Below are 2,964 nucleotides of genomic sequence, written 5' to 3'. Positions count from 1 at the left end.
TACCTAATTTGGTTATCTAGCAACCCATATCCTGATGGTGGTGGTTGACCATCCGGCCAATCACCACCTAATTTAATTTTTTTTTATTTTTTCATAATTATATAACATATTTTTAAAACTTAAAAACAGTTAATAATCATTTGTTAATGACATAGGGTCAAGTAATATGTGATTATAAGTACCATTTTGAAAAATACAAAAAAAATGATGAGTGTTTGTTAGAGATAATTTTTATTATGGTTATTTACTAAATAGATAAATTTTACGCAATACTCTTTAAGTTTGACAGACGACATGAAATCAAGTAACATGCGTTACTACTTTTAAAAAATACAAAAATCACGAGCATTTTATTTTTATCAAAACTAAAGAATACTTGGTAAAATTTATACATCTAATAAATAAGCATAATAAAAAATTATCCCTAACAAACAAATACGTGTGTGAAAGTCATTTCATGTAACGCGAAACAGAAAATAAGGCCACCCAAAACACACACACACACACACAAATAATCACAAATGCGCTATAAAGTAAGTTAAATAACAGTTAGCTAATTAACGAGTGAGACAATATTTTATCAAACAGGAAATTAAAGCGCATTGGTTTCTTTCTCTGTACACCCACAGCTTCGTCATCCAATTCTTCATTACAAAGGAGACGAAATCGTCGCTTGCTGCCTCAACTTCAACAATCCAGACCACTCATCACAATCCTGCAACATTAACGTACATTTCCGATTACGTTGTTTATATAGTTGGTTTGATAACATTTTTTCTATATTTCCAACTATATATCTTACAAACCAACACAACACCCAAAATACAAAAACAAAATATAAGGAAAGTTGTTTATATGGTTTAATTGATGCCTTAACCATTTCGATCACCGCATTACCCTTTAACGTACGTTTTAATTAGATACATAAGTACCATGTGTTTATATATGTACACAAGTACGTACAATTAATTATCAACTTAAAACACTAATTTTAAGTTAAAAGATGCTTTTCGTATGAACATTTTACCCATAAACTCAACATACACACCATAAATTTAAGAGGTGGTCTTTGACAAGTATCCACAAATAAAATTAAATTAAATAAAGACTCGATTTTTAAGAAATGGCACTCAATGATTATAATTTAATTTTTAATAATAACACAATAATATAAAAATGGCACATCAAATATTATTTTTAAGTGTTTAAATAATATTGTTATAATTTTTAAAATTTAGAATTTAAGGATGTAAGCTTTAGAATTTAAAAGTAATCTTCTAATTCTCCAACAATGAACTACCATGAAATTTTGAGGCAATTCCGAGAGAGAGAGAGAGAGAGAGAGAACCAGTCATAAACAGTGGGGCTTCTAGTTCTGGGCACCTCGCTTTCCAATCGCTCCGGCGTCGATTTTCTCCTCGTCAACCTCTCGAAATCCGCCGAAGGAGTGGTGGCTGCATCCAGAAACCCCCCAAAAATACCACAAAGTTAGAGCAAAATCCCCTCCACAAAAGTTCCATATCAACAAACGGAACAGAAAAGCTTACGTGAAAATGGAGACGTAGGGGTGGTGGGGACGGCCGGAGAAGACGGAGGCGAATCCAAGTCCACCCTGGGGTGGCGGAAATCCTCCAGACTGGATCGGAGGATAGTGACGGTCCTAGAGATAGAGGCTTCGTCGGGAGCAGCAGTGATGTTCATCAACGGGGTGGTGGATCCGACGCCTGAAAAAGAATAGTACTTACGGAGCTTGGCGAGACCCACTTCCGGAGACGGTGCCGGCCCCGCAAGGGTCTCGTCCCAGAGGCTGTTGAGGAACTCCATCTTCAGGTGTAGTCGTCGTCTTCTTCGTCTTCGTCTTCTTCGTCTTCGTCTGTGTGCAAGTGTAATGAAGTGAAGATAGCTAGAAAGCTTCAGCTTCTTATGTTAATTACTGAGAAATGGGTAAAAATAAAAACGAAAAATGATGTGATTGTGAGAGAGTTGAGGACGGAGCCGTCATCGGATAAGATTTGCCTAAAAAAGCTTGGGATCTACTCTACACCAACATAACCTACTTGCTTGGATAGGTGTATTCAACCGTAGACTCGTCATCGGGCCCACATGCACCCCAAGTACAACTCTGATGCCCCATCTCACAAACCTTATCCTTTCCCACTCTTTCGATTCGAACATGTTATATTTAAAAAAATAATATTTAATTTTTATTTTGCCTTTAAATTTAAATTAAATTTTCAACTTTCTATTTTAGAATACAGTGTAAAGTAAATTTGGACTATGGTAATTCTTACAAGGTGAAGGGTTTGTTTGTAGGGACTGAAAATGAAATTGCAAACCGATGACATTAGTAGGCCTCCGGTGCTGTGTGGAAGGTCACTCCTTAAAACCCATATTTATTTCATGTGTTTTGTAAATTATTGTGAATTATTCAATGCATACAAAAATTATATTAATTATTTGCATTGAGCATGAGATTATTTGGAGTATTATGGGGAGTGCAGATATGCTTCTGTTTTTTATTCTTTTGTACGAGTTAATTACTAGCTATATTTCTCTTCTTTTGCTAATTTCTATTTTAGGCGCAACTTATATAGTTCACTATATTGTCTGTTTTACAAGCTTAACAATTACAATAATTTTTCTTAAGTCACCTCAAGAATATAGAATACATTGTAGTTCCATTTATACTTTGAGAACTATTTTCAAAAAAATTCTTTTAAAATAAAGCAGTTGTAAAAAAGAATAAAAAAATATTTTTATGAGTTCAATTGTTCAACTAATTCTCATATGAATATAAAAATTATATGAAATCAATGGTATTTTTGAAGATTCTGTTGTCTTTGTTTCCTGAATTGATGAAAACCAAAGAAAATTAGTGGGTCTTATACTCCTCTTGTGAACACAATTTTGCAAAACAAGAAATCATAGATATGCTCTTGAAATTAAAATGTGCCAAAACTAAAA

At 33.8% G+C, this 2,964-nt stretch overlaps 1 protein-coding gene across 1 annotated transcript; it reads right to left on the bottom strand.

Annotated features, from left to right (window-relative positions):
- Positions 1-423: 423 nt before the first annotated feature.
- Positions 424-2,052, bottom strand: LOC127790633 (dormancy-associated protein homolog 4-like). Its single transcript, XM_052320214.1, has 3 exons — positions 1,548-2,052; positions 1,349-1,454; positions 424-715 (listed from the first exon to the last, which is right to left on the bottom strand). Exons 1-3 carry the CDS (start codon positions 1,822-1,824, stop codon positions 688-690), a joined length of 411 nt encoding a protein of 136 aa, XP_052176174.1. The 5' UTR covers positions 1,825-2,052; the 3' UTR covers positions 424-687.
- Between the last annotated feature and the right edge of the window lie 912 nt (positions 2,053-2,964).

Source organism: Diospyros lotus, chromosome 14 (genome assembly GCF_014633365.1).
Source record: "Diospyros lotus cultivar Yz01 chromosome 14, ASM1463336v1, whole genome shotgun sequence".
NCBI classification, from domain to species: domain Eukaryota; kingdom Viridiplantae; phylum Streptophyta; class Magnoliopsida; order Ericales; family Ebenaceae; genus Diospyros; species Diospyros lotus.
The sequence above is the reverse complement of the archived record's forward strand: the minus strand, read 5'-3'. Positions and strand labels throughout refer to the sequence as shown.